The sequence below is a fragment of the Panulirus ornatus genome, chromosome 5 (genome assembly GCF_036320965.1).
Source record: "Panulirus ornatus isolate Po-2019 chromosome 5, ASM3632096v1, whole genome shotgun sequence".
NCBI classification, from domain to species: Eukaryota; Metazoa; Arthropoda; class Malacostraca; order Decapoda; family Palinuridae; genus Panulirus; species Panulirus ornatus.
The window spans coordinates 18,322,494-18,343,482 of NC_092228.1; the positions used below are offsets into that span (position 1 = coordinate 18,322,494).

Below are 20,989 nucleotides of genomic sequence, written 5' to 3' on the forward strand. Positions count from 1 at the left end.
TGAGGCACGGATGTGAACAGAGAGATGTGGTTTTGGTGCATTAAACATGACAGCTAGAGACTGAGTGCAAATGAATGTGGTGTTTTTTGTATTTTCCATGCACTACCTCACTCAAGGGGAGGTGGGTGATGTTATTTCCTGTGTGGTGGGGTAGCGACAGTAATGGATGAAAGCAAGCATGAATATGTACATGTGTATATATGAATATGTCTTTGTATGTATATGTTATCCCTGGGGATAGGGGAGAAAGAATACTTCCCACGTATTCCCTGCGTGTCGTAGAAGGCGACTAAAAGGGGAGGGAGCGGGTGGCTGGAAATCCTCCCCTCTCATTTTTTTCAATTTTCCAAAAGAGGGAACAGAGAAGGGGGCCAGGTGAGGATATTCCCTCAAAGGCCCAGTCCTCTGTTCTTAATGCTACCTCGCTAATGCGGGAAATGGCGAATAGTACGAAAGAAAGAAAGATGTATATGTTTATATGTATATGTATGTATCCATGCATGTATAGGAGTTTATGTATACATATATGTATACATATATGTATATGTGTATCCCTGGGGATAGGGGATTAAGAATACTTCCCACGTATTCCCTGCGTGTCGTAGAAGGCGACTAAAAGGGGAGGGAGCGGGGGGCTGGAAATCCTCCCCTCTCGTTTTTTTTTTTAATTTTCCAAAAGAAGGAACAGAGAATTGGGCCAGGTGAGGGTATTCCCTCAAAGGCCCAGTCCTCTGTTCTTAATGCTACCTCGCTAACTTGGGAAATGGCGAATAGTTTAAAAGAAAAAAAGATATGTATACATAGGGAGGTGAATGCAAGAGTTTTGGAAAGAGGGGCAAGTATGAAGTCTGTTGGGGATGAGAGAGCTTGGGAAGTGAATCAGTTGTTGTTCGCTGATGATACAGCGCTGGTGGCTGATTCATGTGAGAAACTGCAGAAGCTGGTGACTGAGTTTGGTAAAGTGTGTGAAAGAAGAAAGTTAAGAGTAAACGTGAATAAGCGCAAGGTAATTAGGTACAGTAGGGTTGAGGGTCAAGTCAATTGGGAGGTAAGTTTGAATGGAGAAAAACTGGAGGAAGTAAAGTGTTTTAGATATCTGGGAGTGGATCTGGCAGCGGATGGAACCATGGAAGCGGAAGTGGATCATAGGATGGGGGAGGGGGCGAAAATCCTGGGAGCCTTGAAGAATGTGTGGAAGTCGAGAACATTATCTCAGAAAGCAAAAATGGGTATGTTTGAAGGAATAGTGGTTCAAACAATGTTGTATGGTTGCGAGGCGTGGGCTATGGATAGAGTTGTGCGCAGGAGGATGGATGTGCTGGAAATGAGATGTTTGAGGACAATGTGTGGTGTAAGGTGGTTTGATCGAGTAAGTAACGTAAGGGTAAGAGAGATGTGTGGAAACAAAAAGAGCGTGGTTGAGAGAGCAGAAGAGGGTGTTTTGAAATGGTTTGGGCACATGGAGAGAATGAGTGAGGAAAGATTGACCAAGAGGATATATGTGTCAGAGGTGGAGGGAACGAGGAGAAGTGAGAGACCAAATTGAAGGTGGAAAGATGGAGTGAAAAAGATTTTGAGTGATCGGGGCCTGAACATACAAGAGGTGAAAGGCGTGCAAGGAATAGAGTGAATTGGAACGATGTGGTATACTGGGGTTGACGTGCTGTCATTGGATTGAACCAGGGCATGTGAAGCGTCTGGGGTAAACCATGGAAAGTTCTGTGGGTCCTGGATGTGGAAAGGGAGCTGTGGTTTTGGTGCATTATTACATGACAGCTAGAGACTTGAGTGTGAACGAATGGGGCCTTTGTTGTCTTTTCCTAGCACTACCTTGCACACATGAGGGGGAGGGGGTTGTTATTTCATGTGTGGCAAGGTGGCGATGGGAATGAATAAAGGCAGACAGTATGAATTATCTACATGTGTATATATGTATATGTCTGTGTGTATGTGATATATGTATATGTCTGTGTATACATATGTATACGTTGAGATGTATAGGTATGTATATTTGCGTGTGTGGACGTGTATGTATATACATGTGTATGTGGGTGGGTTGGGCCATTCTTTCGTCTGTTTCCTTGCGCTACCTCGCTAACGCGGGAGACAGCAACAAAGCATAATAAATAAAATAAATTTTTTTTTTTTTTCATACTATTCGCCATCTCCCGCGTTAGCAAGGTAGCGTTAAGACCAGAGGACTGAGCCTTTTAGGGAATATCCTCACTTGGCCCCCTCCTCTGTTCCTTCATTAGGAAAACTTTTAGTCGCCTTCTACGACACGCAGGGAATACGTGGGAAGCATTCTTTCTCCCCTATCCCCAGGGATAAATATATGTCTGTGTATTTATATGTATGTATACGATGAAACGTATAGGTATGTATATGTGCGTGTGTAGGCATTTATGTATATGCATGTGTATATGGGTGGGTTAGGCCATTCTTTCGTCTGTTTCCTTGCGTTACCTCGCTAACACAGGAGACTGCGACCAAGTATAATAATAAAATAGAAAAAATCATAATAATAATCTATCCCTCGGGATACAGGAGAAAGAATACTTCCCACGTTTCCCGCATGTCATAGAAGGTAACTAAAGGGAGTGGGAGAGGGGGCTGGAAACCCTCCCCTCCTTGTATTTCAATTTCTAAAATGGGAAACAGAAGGAGTCAAGCGGGGAGTGCTCATCCTCCTCGAAGGCTAAGACTGGGGTGTCTAAATGTGTGTGGATGTGACCAAGATGAGAAGAAAGGAGAGACAGGTATATGTTTGAGGAAAGAAACCTGGATGTTACAGCTCCGAGTGAAATGAAGCTCGAGGGTAAAGGGAAAGAGTGTTTTGGGAAAGTCTTGAGAGTAAAGTCAGGTTGGTGAGAGGACAAGAGCGAAACGGGTTGGGGGAGCATGTGATTGAGTGTACGAAAGTATATTCTACATTGATGTGGGAAAAACTGAAAGTGGATGAAGAGAGATGGGTGATTATTAGTGCTTATGTGCCTGTTCATGAGAAGAGAGATCATGAGAGGCAAGCGCCTTGGGAGCAGCTGAGTGAGTGTGTTGGCAGCTTTAATGCACAAGGCCTGGTTATGGTGACGGGTGATTTCAATGCGAAGCTGAGTAATGTGGCAGTCGAAGGTATCATTGGTAAACATGGAGTGTTCAATGCTGTAAATGGAAATGGTGAGGAGCTTGTGCATTTGTGTGCTGAAAAAATACTGGTGATTGAATATACCAGGTTTAAAAAGAGATATTCATAAGTATACATATGTGAGTAGGAGAGATAGTCAAAGGGCATTATTGGATGATGTGTTAATTGATAGGTGTGTAAAAGAGAGAGTTTTGGAAGTTAATATGCTGAGAGGGGCAGTTGGAGGGAAGTCTCATCATTATCTTGTGGAGGCAAAGATGAAGATCTGTAGAGGCTTTCAAAAAAGAAAGAGAGAATGTTGGGGGAGAAGAGAGTGGCAAGAGTAAGAGAGCTTGGAAAGAAGACTTGTGTGAGGAAGTGCAAGGAGAGATTGAGGCAGTGATGGCTTGTGCAAAAGATGCATGTGGCATGAGAAAGGTAGGAGGGGGGCGGATTAGAAAGGGTAAAGAGTGGTGGGATGAAGTAATGTTGTTTGTGAAAGAGAAAAGAGAGGCATTTGGACGATACTTACAGGGAAGTAGTGCAACTGAATGGGATATGTATAAAAGAAAGCAGCAGAAGGTCAGAAGAAAAGTGCAAGGGTTGAAAAAGGGGGCAAATGAGAGTTGGGGGGAGAGAGTGATCATTAAATTTTACGGAGAATAAAAAGATGTTTTAGGAGGAGGCAAATAAGTTACATAAGACAAAAGAACAAATGGGAACATTGGTGAAGGGGGCAAGTGGGGAAGTAATAACAGGTAGTAATGAAGTTCAGAAGGGATATCAGCAAATATTTTGCAGGTTTGTTGAGTGCATTTGGTAGTGATGAAGTTCACAAGGAAAATCAGCAAATATTTTGAAGGTTTAATGAATGCATTTGATGACAGAATGGCAGATATAGGGTGTTTTGGTCGGGGTGGTGTGCAAAGTGAGAGGGCCAGGGAGTATGGTTTGGTAAAGAGAGAAGAGGTAGTAAAAGCTTTGCAGAAGATGAAATCTGGCAAGGTGGCTGATTTGGATGGTATTGCAGAGGAATTAATCAAAAAAAAAGGAGGCAAATGTGTTGTTGAATGGTTGGTAAGGATATTCAATGTATGTATAGACCATGGTGAAGTGCCTGAGGATGGGCAGAATGCATGCATAAAGCTAAGGCCACTGTACAAAGGAAAAGGGGGTAAAGGCAAGTGTTCAAACTAGAGAGGCATAAGTTTGTTGAGTACTCCTGGGAAATAATACAAGAGGGTATTGACTGAAAGGGTGAAAGCATGTACAGAGCATTAGACTGGGAAGAGCAGTGTGGTTACCGAAGTGGTGGAGGATGTGTGGATCACCTGTTTGCTTTGAAGAATGTATGTGACAAATAGAAAAACAGATGGATTTGTATGTGGTATTTATGGATCTGGAGAAGGCATATGATATGGGTGATAGGTTCTAAGAGTATCTGGTATGGGAAGTAAGTTGCTAGAAGAAGTGAAAAGTGTTTACCAAGGATGTAAGGCATGTGTTTGAGTAGGGAGAGAGGAGAGTGACTGGTTCCCAGCGAATTTCGGCTTGCGGGAGGTGTTTGTTTAATGTTTATGGATGGATTGGTTTGGAAGATAAATGCAAAAGTTTTGGAGAGAGGGGCGAGTATGTAGTCTGTTCGGTATGAGAAGGACTGGGAAGTGAGTCAGTTGTTATTCGCTGATGATACATCCCTAGTGGCTGATTCATGTACGAAACTGCAGAGGTTGGTGATTGAGTTTGGAAAAGTGTGTGAAAGGAGAAAGGAGAATGTTGAGAGTAAATGTGAATAAGAGCAAGGTTATTAGGTTTAGTAGGGTTGAGGGACAACTTAATTGGAATGTACATTTGAATGAAGAAAAACTGGAGGAAGTAAAGTGTTTTAGATTTCTGAGAATGGACTTAGCAGCAAATGGACCTATGGAAGCAGAAATGAGTCACAGGGTGGGGGAGGGGCGAAAGTTCTGGGAGCAATGAAGAAAGTGTGGAAGGAGAGAACATTATCTCGGAAAGCAAAAATGGGTATGTTTGAAAGTTTAGTAGTTCCAACAACACCATATGGCTGCATATGTGCTATAGATAGGGTTGTAGGGAGAAGGATGGGTGTGTTGGAAATGAAATGTATGAGGAGAATGTGTGGTGTGAGGTGGTTTGATCGAGTAAGCAATGAAAGGGAAAGAGGTGTGGAAATAAAAAAAGTGTGTGGTTGAGAGAGCAGAAGAGGGTGTGTTGAAATGGTTTGGACATATGGAGAGAATGGGTGAGGAGAGATTGACAAAGAGAATATATGTGTCAGAGGTGAGGGAAACAAGAAGCGGGAGACCAAATTGAATGTGGAGGGATGGAGTGAAAAAGATTTTGAGCAACCTGGGCCTCAACATAGAGGACGGTGAGATGCATGCAAAGAAAAGAGTGAATTTTGGTATACCGGGGTCGACGTGCTGTCAATGGACTGAACAAAGTCATGTGAAGCATCTGGGGTAAACCATGAAAAGGTCTGTGGGGCCTGAATGTGGATAGAGAGCAGTGGTTCTACAACACACAGGAGCAGTATTCAACCCTTCTCAAATGGCATTATGCCCTCACAAGTTCATCTGACTTCCAACACATTTGCCTTTTTCTAAACATTCTAGTTTAAGACACACATCTAGTATCCATACAGCATTGCTGGGACTACTATACCATCACACATACCAATCTTTTCCATTCAAGACAGTGACCACTCTTTCCACACATTCACCTATACACTCACGACCTTTGCCCCCCCCCCCATCCAATTTACAGTTTACTTCAGCTCCCATGCTTCCATTCAATTACAAGATGGAAAGGGTTTCCAGTCCCTCTTAGTCATCCTCTCTGCCATGCAGGAAATACTCAAGAAATCTTTTCTCCCCTATACATATAAATACCTTCTTTACTTTTGCTTATTTGTTTCTCAATTATGAGTGAGGTAGCATCCACAACAGATTGCTGAATCTTTGAGGAGAAAACATCCTCATTTGGCTCTTTCCCCTCTTCCTTCTTTTGGAATATAATACAGGATAATACAAATGACAGCTTGACATGGAGTATGAACGAATGGGGCCCTTTTTGTCGTTTGCTTTCCAGGTGCGACCATGCTGAAGCAAGGGGTAGCAATGCTGTTTACTGTGGGGCAAGGTAGCGCCGGGGATGAAGGCAAGCAAGTATGAATAAGTACATGCGTATATATGTATGTATATGTCAGTGTATGTATATGTGTATATGTTGACATGTATGCGTACGGGCATTTATGAATATATATGTGTATATGAGTGCATGAGCCTTTCTTAGTCTGTTTCCTGGTGCTACCTCGCTGACGCAGGAAACAGCGATAGTGTATAATAATAATAGAGTATGTTATGTAAGGGAGACCAAATTGGAGGTGGAAAGATGGAGTGAAAAAGATTTTGTGTGATCGGGGCCTGAACATGCAGGAGGGTGAAAGGAGGGCAAGAAATAGAGTGAATTGGAGTCATGTGGTATACAGGGGTTGACGTGCTGTCAGTGGATTGAAGCAAGGCATGTGAAGCGTCTGGGGTAAACCATGGAAAGCTGTGTAGGTATGTATATTTGCGTGTCTGGACGTGTGTATGTACATGTGTATGGGGGGGGGGGCCATTTCTTTCGTCTGTTTCCTTGCGCTACCTCGCAAACGCGGGAGACAGCGACAAAGTATAAAAAATAAAAAAAAAAAAAATAAAAAAAAAAATGTTATGTAAGGGTAAGAGAGATGTGTGGTAACAGGAGTGTGGTTGAAAGAACAGAAGAGGGTGTGTTGAAATGGTTTGGACATGTGGACAGAATGAGTGAGGAAACACTCACAAAGACAATATATGTGTCAGAGGTGGAGGGAACAAGGAGAAGCAGGAAACCAAATTGGAGGTGGAAGGAAGGAGTGAAAAAGATGTTGAGCGATCGAGGCCCGAACATACAGGAGGGCGAGTATACCAGGGTCGACATGCTATCAATGGACTGAACCAGGGTATGTGAAGCGTCTGGAAAGGTCTGTGAGGCACGGATGTGAACAGAGAGATGTGGTTTTGGTGCATTAAACATGACAGCTAGAGACTGAGTGCAAATGAATGTGGTGTTTTTTGTATTTTCCATGCACTACCTCACTCAAGGGGAGGTGGGTGATGTTATTTCCTGTGTGGTGGGGTAGCGACAGTAATGGATGAAAGCAAGCATGAATATGTACATGTGTATATATGAATATGTCTTTGTATGTATATGTTATCCCTGGGGATAGGGGAGAAAGAATACTTCCCACGTATTCCCTGCGTGTCGTAGAAGGCGACTAAAAGGGGAGGGAGCGGGTGGCTGGAAATCCTCCCCTCTCATTTTTTTCAATTTTCCAAAAGAGGGAACAGAGAAGGGGGCCAGGTGAGGATATTCCCTCAAAGGCCCAGTCCTCTGTTCTTAATGCTACCTCGCTAATGCGGGAAATGGCGAATAGTACGAAAGAAAGAAAGATGTATATGTTTATATGTATATGTATGTATCCATGCGTGTATAGGAGTTTATGTATACATATATGTATACATATATGTATATATGTATCCCTGGGGATAGGGGATTAAGAATACTTCCCACGTATTCCCTGCGTGTCGTAGAAGGCGACTAAAAGGGGAGGGAGCGGGGGGCTGGAAATCCTCCCCTCTCGTTTTTTTTTTTAATTTTCCAAAAGAAGGAACAGAGAATTGGGCCAGGTGAGGGTATTCCCTCAAAGGCCCAGTCCTCTGTTCTTAATGCTACCTCGCTAACTTGGGAAATGGCGAATAGTTTAAAAGAAAAAAAGATATGTATACATAGGGAGGTGAATGCAAGAGTTTTGGAAAGAGGGGCAAGTATGAAGTCTGTTGGGGATGAGAGAGCTTGGGAAGTGAATCAGTTGTTGTTCGCTGATGATACAGCGCTGGTGGCTGATTCATGTGAGAAACTGCAGAAGCTGGTGACTGAGTTTGGTAAAGTGTGTGAAAGAAGAAAGTTAAGAGTAAACGTGAATAAGCGCAAGGTAATTAGGTACAGTAGGGTTGAGGGTCAAGTCAATTGGGAGGTAAGTTTGAATGGAGAAAAACTGGAGGAAGTAAAGTGTTTTAGATATCTGGGAGTGGATCTGGCAGCGGATGGAACCATGGAAGCGGAAGTGGATCATAGGATGGGGGAGGGGGCGAAAATCCTGGGAGCCTTGAAGAATGTGTGGAAGTCGAGAACATTATCTCAGAAAGCAAAAATGGGTATGTTTGAAGGAATAGTGGTTCAAACAATGTTGTATGGTTGCGAGGCGTGGGCTATGGATAGAGTTGTGCGCAGGAGGATGGATGTGCTGGAAATGAGATGTTTGAGGACAATGTGTGGTGTAAGGTGGTTTGATCGAGTAAGTAACGTAAGGGTAAGAGAGATGTGTGGAAACAAAAAGAGCGTGGTTGAGAGAGCAGAAGAGGGTGTTTTGAAATGGTTTGGGCACATGGAGAGAATGAGTGAGGAAAGATTGACCAAGAGGATATATGTGTCAGAGGTGGAGGGAACGAGGAGAAGTGAGAGACCAAATTGAAGGTGGAAAGATGGAGTGAAAAAGATTTTGAGTGATCGGGGCCTGAACATACAAGAGGTGAAAGGCGTGCAAGGAATAGAGTGAATTGGAACGATGTGGTATACTGGGGTTGACGTGCTGTCATTGGATTGAACCAGGGCATGTGAAGCGTCTGGGGTAAACCATGGAAAGTTCTGTGGGTCCTGGATGTGGAAAGGGAGCTGTGGTTTTGGTGCATTATTACATGACAGCTAGAGACTTGAGTGTGAACGAATGGGGCCTTTGTTGTCTTTTCCTAGCACTACCTTGCACACATGAGGGGGAGGGGGTTGTTATTTCATGTGTGGCAAGGTGGCGATGGGAATGAATAAAGGCAGACAGTATGAATTATCTACATGTGTATATATGTATATGTCTGTGTGTATGTGATATATGTATATGTCTGTGTATACATATGTATACGTTGAGATGTATAGGTATGTATATTTGCGTGTGTGGACGTGTATGTATATACATGTGTATGTGGGTGGGTTGGGCCATTCTTTCGTCTGTTTCCTTGCGCTACCTCGCTAACGCGGGAGACAGCAACAAAGCATAATAAATAAAATAATTTTTTTTTTTTTTTCATACTATTCGCCATCTCCCGCGTTAGCAAGGTAGCGTTAAGACCAGAGGACTGAGCCTTTTAGGGAATATCCTCACTTGGCCCCCTCCTCTGTTCCTTCATTAGGAAAACTAAAAAAGAGAGGGGAGGATTTCCAGCCCCCCACTCCCTTCCCTTTTTAGTCGCCTTCTACGACACGCAGGGAATACGTGGGAAGCATTCTTTCTCCCCTATCCCCAGGGATAAATATATGTCTGTGTATTTATATGTATGTATACGATGAAACGTATAGGTATGTATATGTGCGTGTGTAGGCATTTATGTATATGCATGTGTATATGGGTGGGTTAGGCCATTCTTTCGTCTGTTTCCTTGCGTTACCTCGCTAACACAGGAGACTGCGACCAAGTATAATAATAAAATAGAAAAAATCATAATAATAATCTATCCCTCGGGATACAGGAGAAAGAATACTTCCCACGTTTCCCGCATGTCATAGAAGGTAACTAAAGGGAGTGGGAGAGGGGGCTGGAAACCCTCCCCTCCTTGTATTTCAATTTCTAAAATGGGAAACAGAAGGAGTCAAGCGGGGAGTGCTCATCCTCCTCGAAGGCTAAGACTGGGGTGTCTAAATGTGTGTGGATGTGACCAAGATGAGAAGAAAGGAGAGACAGGTATATGTTTGAGGAAAGAAACCTGGATGTTACAGCTCCGAGTGAAATGAAGCTCGAGGGTAAAGGGAAAGAGTGTTTTGGGAAAGTCTTGAGAGTAAAGTCAGGTTGGTGAGAGGACAAGAGCGAAACGGGTTGGGGGAGCATGTGATTGAGTGTACGAAAGTATATTCTACATTGATGTGGGAAAAACTGAAAGTGGATGAAGAGAGATGGGTGATTATTAGTGCTTATGTGCCTGTTCATGAGAAGAGAGATCATGAGAGGCAAGCGCCTTGGGAGCAGCTGAGTGAGTGTGTTGGCAGCTTTAATGCACAAGGCCTGGTTATGGTGACGGGTGATTTCAATGCGAAGCTGAGTAATGTGGCAGTCGAAGGTATCATTGGTAAACATGGAGTGTTCAATGCTGTAAATGGAAATGGTGAGGAGCTTGTGCATTTGTGTGCTGAAAAAATACTGGTGATTGAATATACCAGGTTTAAAAAGAGATATTCATAAGTATACATATGTGAGTAGGAGAGATAGTCAAAGGGCATTATTGGATGATGTGTTAATTGATAGGTGTGTAAAAGAGAGAGTTTTGGAAGTTAATATGCTGAGAGGGGCAGTTGGAGGGAAGTCTCATCATTATCTTGTGGAGGCAAAGATGAAGATCTGTAGAGGCTTTCAAAAAAGAAAGAGAGAATGTTGGGGGAGAAGAGAGTGGCAAGAGTAAGAGAGCTTGGAAAGAAGACTTGTGTGAGGAAGTGCAAGGAGAGATTGAGGCAGTGATGGCTTGTGCAAAAGATGCATGTGGCATGAGAAAGGTAGGAGGGGGGTGGATTAGAAAGGGTAAAGAGTGGTGGGATGAAGTAATGTTGTTTGTGAAAGAGAAAAGAGAGGCATTTGGACGATACTTACAGGGAAGTAGTGCAACTGAATGGGATATGTATAAAAGAAAGCAGCAGAAGGTCAGAAGAAAAGTGCAAGGGTTGAAAAAGGGGGCAAATGAGAGTTGGGGGGAGAGAGTGATCATTAAATTTTACGGAGAATAAAAAGATGTTTTAGGAGGAGGCAAATAAGTTACATAAGACAAAAGAACAAATGGGAAAATTGGTGAAGGGGGCAAGTGGGGAAGTAATAACAGGTAGTGATGAAGTTCAGAAGGGATATCAGCAAATATTTTGCAGGTTTGTTGAATGCATTTGGTAGTGATGAAGTTCACAAGGAAAATCAGCAAATATTTTGAAGGTTTAATGAATGCATTTGATGACAGAATGGCAGATATAGGGTGTTTTGGTCGGGGTGGTGCGCAAAGTGAGAGGGCCAGGGAGTATGGTTTGGTAAAGAGAGAAGAGGTAGTAAAAGCTTTGCAGATGAAATCTGGCAAGGTGGCTGATTTGGATGGTATTGCAGAGGAATTAATCAAAAAAAAAGGAGGCAAATGTGTTGTTGAATGGTTGGTAAGGATATTCAATGTATGTATAGACCATGGTGAAGTGCCTGAGGATGGGCAGAATGCATGCATAAAGCTAAGGCCACTGTACAAAGGAAAAGGGGGTAAAGGCAAGTGTTCAAACTAGAGAGGCATAAGTTTGTTGAGTACTCCTGGGAAATAATACAAGAGGGTATTGACTGAAAGGGTGAAAGCATGTACAGAGCATTAGACTGGGAAGAGCAGTGTGGTTACCGAAGTGGTGGAGGATGTGTGGATCACCTGTTTGCTTTGAAGAATGTATGTGACAAATAGAAAAACAGATGGATTTGTATGTGGTATTTATGGATCTGGAGAAGGCATATGATATGGGTGATAGGTTCTAAGAGTATCTGGTATGGGAAGTAAGTTGCTAGAAGAAGTGAAAAGTGTTTACCAAGGATGTAAGGCATGTGTTTGAGTAGGGAGAGAGGAGAGTGACTGGTTCCCAGCAAATTTCGGCTTGCGGGAGGTGTTTGTTTAATGTTTATGGATGGATTGGTTTGGAAGATAAATGCAAAAGTTTTGGAGAGAGGGGCGAGTATGTAGTCTGTTCGGTATGAGAAGGACTGGGAAGTGAGTCAGTTGTTATTCGCTGATGATACATCCCTAGTGGCTGATTCATGTACGAAACTGCAGAGGTTGGTGATTGAGTTTGGAAAAGTGTGTGAAAGGAGAAAGGAGAATGTTGAGAGTAAATGTGAATAAGAGCAAGGTTATTAGGTTTAGTAGGGTTGAGGGACAACTTAATTGGAATGTACATTTGAATGAAGAAAAACTGGAGGAAGTAAAGTGTTTTAGATTTCTGAGAATGGACTTAGCAGCAAATGGACCTATGGAAGCAGAAATGAGTCACAGGGTGGGGGAGGGGCGAAAGTTCTGGGAGCAATGAAGAAAGTGTGGAAGGAGAGAACATTATCTCGGAAAGCAAAAATGGGTATGTTTGAAAGTTTAGTAGTTCCAACAACACCATATGGCTGCATATGTGCTATAGATAGGGTTGTAGGGAGAAGGATGGGTGTGTTGGAAATGAAATGTATGAGGAGAATGTGTGGTGTGAGGTGGTTTGATCGAGTAAGCAATGAAAGGGAAAGAGGTGTGGAAATAAAAAAAGTGTGTGGTTGAGAGAGCAGAAGAGGGTGTGTTGAAATGGTTTGGACATATGGAGAGAATGGGTGAGGAGAGATTGACAAAGAGAATATATGTGTCAGAGGTGAGGGAAACAAGAAGCGGGAGACCAAATTGAATGTGGAGGGATGGAGTGAAAAAGATTTTGAGCAACCTGGGCCTCAACATAGAGGACGGTGAGATGCATGCAAAGAAAAGAGTGAATTTTGGTATACCGGGGTCGACGTGCTGTCAATGGACTGAACAAAGTCATGTGAAGCATCTGGGGTAAACCATGAAAAGGTCTGTGGGGCCTGAATGTGGATAGAGAGCAGTGGTTCCATCCACTGCTAAGACAATCCCATATATCTAAAATACTTCACTTCCTCCAGTTTTTCTCCATTCAAACTTATATCCTAATTAACTTGTTCCTCAACCCCACTGAACCTAACAACCTCGCTCTTATTCACATTTACTTTCAACTTTTTCCTTTTGCACACTTCTCTAAACTCAAGTCACCAACCCCGGCAGTTTTCACACAAATCAGCCGCTAGTGCTGTATCATTGGCAAACATTAACTGTCTCACTTCCCAAGTCCTCTCATCCACAACAGACTGCATACTCACTCCTCTCTCCAAAACTCTTGCATTTACCTCCCTAACCACCCCATCCATAAACAAAAACATTCTTGGAGACATCACACACCCCTGCCACAAACCAAAATTCACTGAGAACCAATCACTCTCCCCCTCTTCCTTCTCATAACCATGCCTTTTATCCTTGGTAAAAACTTTTCATTACTTCTAACAACTTACCTCACACACCATATACTCTTAAAACTTTCCACAAAGCATCTCTATCAACCCTTTCATATGCCTTCTCCAGATCCAAAAATGCTACATATAAATCCATTTTTTTTCTAAGCATTTCTCGCATGCATTCTTCAAAGCACACACCTGATCCACACATCCTCTACCACTTCAGAAACCATACTGCTCCTTCCCGATCTGATCCTCTGTACCTGTCTTCAACCTCTCAATCACTACCCTCCCATATAATTTCCCAGGAACCCTCAACAAATTTATGCCTCTGTAGTTTGAACACTCATCTTTATCCCCTTTGCGTTTGTACAATGGCACTATGCATGCATTCTGCCAATCCTCAGGCACTTCACCATGGTCCATACATACACTGAATAGCCTTGCCAACCAATCAACAACAGAGTCACCCCCTTTTTAAATAAATTCCACTGCAATACCATCCAAACCTGCTGCCTTGCCAGATTTCATCTGCAAAGCTTTCACTCCCTCTGCTCTCTTCACCAAATCATCCTCTCTAACCCTCTCACTTCGTACATCACTCTGACCAAAACATCCTATATCTGCTACTCTCATCAAACACATTCAACAATCCTTCAAAATATTCACTCCATATCCTTCTCACTTCATCACTACCCATTATTACTTCCCCACTTGCCCCCTTCACCGATGTTCCCATTTGCTCTCTTGTCTTATGCACATTATTTACCTCCTTCAAAAGCATCTTTTTATTCTCCCTAAAACTTAAAGATACTCTCTCACTCCAACTTTCAATTGCCCTCTTCTTTAACCCTTGCACCTTACTCTTTACCTGCTGCTTTCTTTCATACATCTCCCAGTCATCTGCACTCCCTTCCTTGCAATCATCATCCAAATGCCTCTCTTTTCTCTTTCTCTAACAACTTTACTTCTTCATCCCAACACTTACTACCCTTTCTAATCAGCCCACCTCCCCCCTGTCTCATGCCACATGCATCTTTTGCACATTCCATCACTGCTTCCCTAAATACATCCCATTCCTCACCCACTTCCCTCACATCATTTGCTCTCACCTATTGCCACTCTACACTCTCTCTCCTGGTACTTCCTCACACAAGTCTCCTTTCCAAGCTCACTTACTCTCACCACTCTTTTCTCCCAAACATTCTCTCTTTCTTTTTTGAAAACTTCTACAAATCTTCACCTTCGCCTCCACGAAGCAGTGATCAGACATCCCTCCAGCTGCCCCTCTCAGCACATTAACATCCAAAAGTCTCTCTTTTACACACCTATCAATTAACACATAATCCAATAACGAACGCCCTTTGACCATCTCTCAAACTCACATACATATACTAATGAACACCTCTCTTTTTATGCCAGGTATTCACAATTACCAGTCTTTTTTTACAGCACACAAATCCACAAGCTCATCACCATTTCCATTCACAACACTAAATACCCCATATACACCCTAAACTGCCACATGACTCACCTTCACATTTGAATATCATATTTGTTCTATGTATTCCCTCTAAGGCTCAGTCCTCTCGTTCTTAATGCTACCTCACTGACGTGGGTAATGCGAAAAAATATTTCAGAAGTGGTAGAGGATGTGTGGATCAGGTGTTTGCTTTGAAGAATGTATGTGAGAAATACTTAGAAAAGCAAATGGATTTGTATGTAGCATTTATGGATCTGGAGAAGGCATATGATAGAGTTGATAGAGATGCTCTGTGGAAGGTATTAAGAATATATGGTGTGGGAGGAAAGTTGGTAGAAGCAGTGAAAAGTTTTTATCGAGGATGTAAGGCATGTGTACGTGTAGGCAGAGAGGAAAGTGATTGGTTCTCAGTGAATGTAGGTTTGCGGCAGGGGTGTGTGATGTCTCTATGGTTGTTTAATTTGTTTATGGATGGGGTTGTTAGGGAGGTGAATGCAAGAGTTTTGGAAAGAGGGGCAAGTATGAAGTCTGTTGTGGATGAGAGAACTTGGGAAGTGGGTCAGTTGTTGTTCGCTGATGACACAGCGCTGGTGGCTGATTCATGTGAGAAACTGCAGAAGCTGGTGACTGAGTTTGGTAAAGTGTGTGAAAGAAGAAAGTTAAGAGTAAATGTGAATAAGAGCAAGGTTATTAGGTACAGTAGGGTTGAGGGTCAAGTCAACTGGGAGGTAAGTTTGAATGGAGAAAAACTGGAGGAAGTAAAGTGTTTTAGATATCTGGGAGTGGATCTGGCAGCGGATGGAACCATGGAAGCGGAAGTGAATCATAGGGTGGGGTAGGGGGCGAAAATCCTGGGAGCCTTGAAGAATGTGTGGAAGTCGAGAACATTATCTCGCAAAGCAAAAATGGGTATGTTTGAAGGAATAGTGGTTCCAACAATGTTGTATGGTTGCGAGGCATGGGCAATGGATAGAGTTGTGCGCAGGAGGGTGGATGTGCTGGAAATGAGATGTCTGAGGACAATGTGTGGTGTGAGGTGGTTTGATCGAGTAAGTAATGTAAGGGTAAGAGAGATGTGTGGAAATAAAAAGAGCGTGGTTGAGAGAGCAGAAGAGGGTGTTTTGAAATGGTTTGGGTACATGGAGAGAATGAGTGAGGAAAGATTGACCAAGAGGATATATGTGTCAGAGGTGGAGGGAATGAGGAGAAGTGGGAGACCAAATTGGAGGTGGAAAGATGGAGTGAAAAAGATTTTGTGTGATCGGGGCCTGAACATGCAGGAGGGTGAAAGGCGGGCAAGGAATTGGATTGATGTGGTATACTGGGGTTGACGTGCTGTCAGTGGATTGAATCAGGGCATGTGAAGCGTCTGGGGTAAACCATGGAAAGTTCTGTGGGGCCTGGATGTGGAGAGGGAGCTGTGGTTTTGGGCATTATTGCGTGACAGCTGGAGACTGAGTGTGAATGAATGGGGCCTTTGTTGTCTTTTCCTAGTGCTACCTCGCACACATGAGGGGGGGAGGGGGATGGTATTCCATGTGTGGCGAGGTGGTGATGGGAATGAATAGGGGCAGACAGTGTAAACTGTGTGCATGGGTATATATGTATGTGTCTGTGTGTGTATATATATGTGTACATTGAGATGTATAGGTATGTATATTTGCGTGTGTGGGCGTGTGTGTGTGTACATTGTGTATGGGGGTAGGTTGTGCCATTTCTTTCGTCTGTTTCCTTGCACTACCTCGCAAACACGGGAGACAGCGACAAAGCAAAATAAAAAAATAATATATTTTTTTTTTTTGCTTTGTCGCTGTCTCCCGCGTTTGCGAGGTAGCTCAAGGAAACAGACGAAAGAAATGGCCTAACCCACCCCCATACACATGTATATTTGCATGTGTATAGGTATGTATATTTGCATGTGTGGACGTGCATGTATATACATGTGTATATGGGTGGGTTGGGCCGTTCTTTCGTCTGTTTCCTTGCGCTACCTCGCTAACGCAGGAGACAGCGACAAAGCAAAGCAAAATATACATATCTATATTTATTTATTTTGCTTTGTCGCTGTCTCCCACGTTAGCGAGGTAGCGCAAGGAAACAGATGAAAGAATGGCCCAACCCAACCACATACACCTCCACATACGCAAATATACATACCTATACATCTCAACGTATACATATATACACACACACAGACGTATACATATATACACACACACAGACGTATACATATATACACATGTACATAATTCATACTGTCTGCCTTTATTCATTCCCATCGCTGCCACGCCATACATGAAATAACAACCCCCTCCCCCCTCATGTGTGCGAGGTAGCACTAGGAAAGACAACAAAGGCCCCATTCGTTCACACAGTCTCTAGCTGTCATGTATATATATTCTTTTTTATATCATACTTAACACCGCCTCCTGCATTAGTGAGGTAGAGGAAACAGATGAGGAATAGCCCAATCCACCCACATACACATCTATATACGTATCTTTTTTTCATACACATTCGCCATTTCCTGCGCTAGCGAGGCAGCACCAAGAACAGAGGACCGAGCCCAAAAGGGAAAATCCTTACCCCCCCCCCCCCCTCTCCACTCCCTCCCTTGGAAAAGTAAAAACTGGAGTGATCAGGGCCTGAACATACAGGGGGGGTGAAAGGCATGCAAGGAAGAGAGTGCATTGGAATGATGTGGTATACCAGGGTGGACGTGGTGTCAATGGATTGAACCAGGGCATGTGAAGCATCTGGGGTAAACCATTGAAAGTTTTGAGGGGCCTGGATGTGGAAAGGGAGCTGTGGTTTTAGTGCATTACATATGACAGCTTGAGACTGAGCATGAATGAATGTGGTCTTTGTTGTCCTTTCCAAGCACTACCTCACGTGCGCATGGGGGGAGGGGGGTACTCTTTCATGTGTGGTGGGGTGGCGACAGGAATGGATGAAGGCAGCAAGTATGAATATGTACTGTGGTGGGGTGGCGACGGGAATGGATGAAGGCAGCAAGTATGAATATGTACATGTGTATATATCCATATATCTTTTTTTTATTATATTTTGTCGCTGTCTCCCGCATTAGCGAGGTAGCGCAAGGAAACACACGAAAAAATGGCCCAACCCACCCACATACACATGTATATACATACACGTTCACACACACATATAAATACCTATACATCTCAACGTATACACATATATACACACACAGACATATACATATATACACATGTACATAATTCATACTGTCTGCCCTTATTCATTCCCATCACCACCCTGCCACACATGAAATAACAACTCCCTCCTCCTGCATCTGCGCGAGGTTGCGCTAGGAAAAGACAACAAAGGCCACATTCGTTCACACTCAGTCTCTAGCTGTCATGTACATACATACCTATACATTTCAACCTTTACATACATATACATATACCCTGTATCTTCCCTGTTGAAAGGCTTTCAAGTAAAACACATTTTCTCTTAACTCAAATTTGTTAGAAAGTGAGAAAGAAGAGATATGTAATGCCGGGAGGAGTTGGGTATCATTCTGATGCAAATTCACAAAATGACCCTTATCACTTGTGTAACAGTCTTGTATTCATAAATACACTTCCACACATTCGAATATATTTGCACATCTACATATATTTACATATGGAAGGCAGGTGGAAGGTTAAGATAATGGGGTGGACCTCGTGATTCAAATTCACAAAATGACACGTCACTCTATGATTTTTACACATTCACATAAATTTACACACATACATACATTTACATATACTTACATATCTATTTACACTACAAATTGCTCCAAGAGGGTAATAGTGTCTGGAGGAAGCATCTATATTGAAGAACCAATGCTACCCTTAGGAGCCAAATTAATGTCAAAATACTGGTGAGGGATTATAAAAGCCCACACAAGTTATCTCACACGATAATTTCCGGAACCTGCTGAACAAGTCTACATATGATGACTTCCAGAATTTAAAGGTTAAACTTCACTCCATCATACATACGTTTTTCTGAAATTACACTCATCAAACCTGAGAAATTTATTCTTTCTCATCTACATTCTCACTGGTTAAACATAAGACTAAATGCACCAGAAGCAATTTCCAAACACAAGATTTTAAACACTTACTCCTTAATTGTCCTGTGTTTACACCACAAAGATACACACAATATACCTCCCATTTAGACCTACTTTCCCGCCCACTGGATATAGTCAGCTTCTCGTGTGCTGCAGGAGCTCTAAAGAAGGGGATCCTTAGGTAGGAAGGTAATGGTAATAGTATGGGAAGCAGTACATATACAGAGATATGGGAAACAGACTCATACTAAAGAGAGCAAACAGTATTTGCATCTATGGATCAGGAGAAAATGAATTTCAATGACAGAGGCCTCTTAAAAGCAATTGTGCATATAAGGACAAAATGAAAAGTTACAAGAAGCAGCAAGAAGTTTCATCAAAAGATAAAGTCGTATATGCATTACAAAGGGATCCAGTAAGTCAATTATTCTTAACTCATATTCTCCATGTGTCCAAACCATACTTTCTAGTACACCAAGGTTTGCCCTCTAAATCAAACTGTGCTTAATACCAATCCTCTCCCTAACTTTCCTTAAATAATAAACCCTTCTCAAACCACATATAATCTTTTCTCTAACACATCAAAACTCTTGCTTCTTCTGCATTCAAGGCCAAAGACACTTCCTTTCTTAAAATGCCTTCGAACATATCCTTAAGACACTCTTTTCATTACAATGTCTTCAAAAATACCCATTATTGCCCTCATGGACGATGACTTCTTCAGCCCCCATGGTTCTTTCCATATTATTGGTGTCTACTCCTGGATATCTACCGCACTTCACTTCCTCCAGGTCCACCCTATTTAAACCATCCTGTTTCATCCCCCTGCTGCACTTTGTTACCTTACTTTTATTCACAATTACTCCTAATTATTCCCTCTAAAACCTTCTACCACACTTTAAGAGATACTCCTGCCATAAACCTTTCCAGTCACACTTGGGCAACACCTATTTCATCATCATCTTCATCTTCCCTCTAACCTTTAGTTTTATACTAAACATTACTATCTTAGTTTCAACATCTACCTATCCACACCTACAAAATTGAGGAATTCATATCAACAAGTATAAGATGGAACAAATAATCCAACAGGAAGACTTCTGCCATATTTCATACATCATAGCTTCCCTAAAACTCTAAGACAACCCCTACATCTTTCTTTCTGATTTACTGTACTCTCAAATTCTACTTTTCCATGCTAACCTATCAGATCATTTAAAAATACCAAACTTGACAACTTCCAGCCCCATCCCCTCCTAAAAAAATATCTTAATATTTCAATCTCAAAGATCCACAATAATTAGCCTCTTCTGGCAAAAATGAAAAATTGGCACAAAACCCACTTTGCAGCCACCCAGCAATTCAGAAAACTAACAAGAACCGTATTTAATACCTCCAGGCTTGCTGGGTGCCCCACTGGGATCAAGGGCTGCAATATTTTGGTTCTTGAGTGCTGCCGAACGTGAGGCTGAGGTGGTGGGCACCCCTCCTTGCGCCAGCCGAGCAGTATTCTCCTTGATGGTCGCAGAATCAACCGTGTTCTGACGTCGGAAGTTGTTGGTGCCCGCATGGTTGTGTGCATTAGTAGTGACGGGAGTTGTGCCTCCGCCACCTGTTCGGTGGAGTTGAGTGTCATGAGTGATGTGTGTTATGGGATCATGTAGCAGCACAAAGACAAGTTTGACTGCCAGTGATAATCACTATTCTCCTGCAGTAGGGCGAGCTAAATCTTGGTCTTAATACAACTTACTCAGTCATCATCTTATACTCATAATTAGCTTAAAAATTATGCATATGCTTTTCACCTCTGCATAACTACATAAGATTGCCTATTCACAACTTCTAGTCAATGTCATATATATAAAAAAAACAGCGGACATCTTGGGCTCTGGTTACAGCATTTCAGACAGGCAAGCAACAGTATTTCTTGTGTTGGATAATCCATCACCAAGCATATTAATACCATCTTAAGGGGACATAATCAGCTCATCTAACAACACGTGCATTTCTTGTAACTTCTACAGTCAAGCATCAATCACATTCATAAGTAGTCATAAATATTGGTAAAAACTAATCATTTGCTTTTGTTCAACAGAATCAAACATACAGTAATTGGCCTTCAATAATGGCTACAACTTA

At 42.5% G+C, this 20,989-nt stretch overlaps 1 protein-coding gene across 1 annotated transcript in view; it reads right to left on the reverse strand.

The window, feature by feature from the left end:
- LOC139748610 (MAP/microtubule affinity-regulating kinase 3-like) overlaps positions 1 to 20,989 on the reverse strand; it is a 370,334-nt gene that overhangs the window by 197,800 nt on the left and 151,545 nt on the right. Inside the window, exon 11 of the mRNA XM_071661752.1 lies at positions 20,244 to 20,462. Within this exon, the coding sequence (XP_071517853.1) occupies positions 20,244 to 20,462 (219 nt within the window). The remainder of the gene's footprint in view (positions 1 to 20,243; positions 20,463 to 20,989) is intronic.